At 40.1% G+C, this 2,500-nt stretch overlaps 1 protein-coding gene across 1 annotated transcript in view; it reads left to right on the forward strand.

Moving 5' to 3' along the window:
* Positions 1-2,500, forward strand: part of LOC138020808 (uncharacterized) — a 69,095-nt gene that overhangs the window by 62,875 nt on the left and 3,720 nt on the right. Inside the window, exon 7 of the mRNA XM_068867729.1 lies at positions 1,883-2,500. This exon is cut by the window's right edge and continues 951 nt beyond it. Within this exon, the coding sequence (XP_068723830.1) occupies positions 1,883-2,500 (618 nt within the window). The remainder of the gene's footprint in view (positions 1-1,882) is intronic.

A 2,500-nucleotide genomic window follows, 5' to 3' on the forward strand; every position in this document is an offset into this window, starting at 1 on the left:
AGCGTTGATACAAACGTTAATAAAGCCGCCGATTACCGCCAAAATCGGTAAGAGCTTGCCGTGGAGACTGCTGGCCAAAATGAAAACGGCTCACTAGTTCCAGTCTGGTCTCTTACTCGTTATACAAGATGGCGCAGGAAACATTGAAGAAAAATGAACAAGATTCCGAACGAAGTCCTCCAATTAACCCTCAAACAAAGTGGAGAAGATACTGGTATTCATTAAGTGGATAAATTGCTGACATGGAGGGTGTAATTCTTAACATTGATGCTTCATGTTCCTTTTGGAACAAGGCCGGTCAAACGTGGAGGATATTTCTATAATCTATAGAATCATCATAATAAAGGCTTTTATTTTCATTTATCCGTGTTACACTATTGGGAATTAAATTGGGGAAATAATCCCTTATTATTTACAACTTTGGGAGTAATTTGGGGAAATGTGTCCATATTATTCACAATTCTGGGAATAACTTGGGTAAAGTGGTTCCTATATCATTCACAATACTGGGAATAACTTGGGAAATGTGTCCATATTATTCACAATTCTGGGAATAACTTGGATAAATGTTCCCATACTAATCACAATTCTGGGAATAACTTGGGTGAAGGTTTCTATATCATTCACAATGCTGGGAATAACTTGTGAAATGTCTCCATATTATTCACAAGTCTGGGAGAAACTTGGATAAGTGTTCCCATACTAATCACAATTCTGGGAATAACTTGGGTAACGGTTTCTATATCATTCCCAATGCTGGGAATAACTTGGGAAATTTGTCCATATTATTCACAGTTCTGGGAATAACTTGGATAAATGTTCCCATATTAATCACAATTCTGGGAATAACTTGAAGAAATGTTCCCCCATAATTCACAATATTGGGAATAAATTGGAAACTTTTCCCATATTGTTCCCAGCTTTGGGTATATCTTGGGAAAACGTTCACAGCATATTCCAAATATTGGGATGTAAAAGGAAAGTAGACGTTCTTTCCCAATAAAAACCCAACATTCTCCCCCAAAAGTAATTTCTTGTCCCAACTTTTTCCCATGAGTAGGAAAATTTCCCATTTAATTCCCAAATGGGAATCTCGAAAAGTTTCCTGTGAATAAAGTATCTTTTGCAAGCGACCGAAAAGCTCACTTCAGTTCAGTCCAAACTTTTCGTCGACAATAAGCGCTGTCAAAGTTTTGTTAAATAACGATCGAATCTTTTGCTTTTAATGAATTACGGAAACGCCATAGCGGCTTCAGCTGACACGTAAATAATATTGAATTTCCCTTGATGGATATTGTTTGTGGGGAGGGACGAGCCTAAAAACGGCTGCGAAGGAGGCTATTGTCACGCTAGAACTTAGGAGAAATATTTTGCTCCAGAATTTGTCACCTGTCAATCATTGTGACTGTGCCGCACCAATCAGAAGCCCCCGTTCGTGGGCGAACGGGTTTTTCAAAAATAGGGGGTCTTCTTGCAAGCGTTCCCTCAGTCTCTTGCCCCAACTTTGGCGCGGCCAGTTTGCAGAAAGAACGCTTGCTACGCAGGCTACTTCCGGTGCTTTCAGAGGTATGTCCGCTACTTTACAAAACTGTCAACAACCCTTCTGATTTGTTGTCTCTCCTCTTCAACATCAACTGCTCCGTTTGTAAACGCAGGCCACATCTACCTGGGCCCTGGAGACATTAAATTCCGCGTATAACTATGCTTAACAGCGGGGGCAGCTGTAGTGTCAACTATTACTAGTTAATATGAATGAGTTAATAAATGTTTACCTATACACCAGGGAAAATGTAACATAGCTAAATTAAACGATGTTTCGGCATTCCTTTTTTGTACGAATAAATGAATATGTGAATAAATTGTGGTGTCTGATTTTTTCCAGGGACGGAAGCAAATTTGTTTGCTGGATTTCGGGCATGTCACTGTCGTGAGGGATTCTTTCGAAGGCACATGTTTGAATTTTGCGAGCCATGTGAAAAGCAAGATGGATTCAAATGCGAAAAGGAAGCCGTTACTCTTCAACCCGGTTACTGGTGGAAATGGGAGAACAATACAAACAAAGAACTTTACAAATCCTTCAGAAAGGTCTTAGACGGGAATTCTCCTGTTGAAATCCAATCCATCATTGAGTACCCATACTCTCTTCCTCGACCACATAAGTGCCCAATATCGGAATCATGTCTGGGGGATTTTGACTCGAAATGTGATGTTGGATATGAAGGACCATTGTGTGCAGTGTGTAGTCCCGGATATTACAAACAGTTGAAGACATGCAGAGAGTGCCCATCAAAAACATGGATGATCGCACAGCTTTCCGTCATAGCAGCAGTGACTATTATAATCACTGCGGTCGTGGTTTGGAGAGGCAGGAAACAAGCCAAGAAAAAACAAGGTCGCTCCTTAGTTGATATAGTTCTTGGAAGACTAAAAATTGTTATCGGTTTCTACCAGGTAATATTTGGAGTTCTTGAAGCATTTGCATACATCAAATGGCCAGATT

This window comes from Montipora capricornis, chromosome 10 (genome assembly GCF_036669925.1).
Source record: "Montipora capricornis isolate CH-2021 chromosome 10, ASM3666992v2, whole genome shotgun sequence".
Classification (NCBI taxonomy): Eukaryota; Metazoa; Cnidaria; class Anthozoa; order Scleractinia; family Acroporidae; genus Montipora; species Montipora capricornis.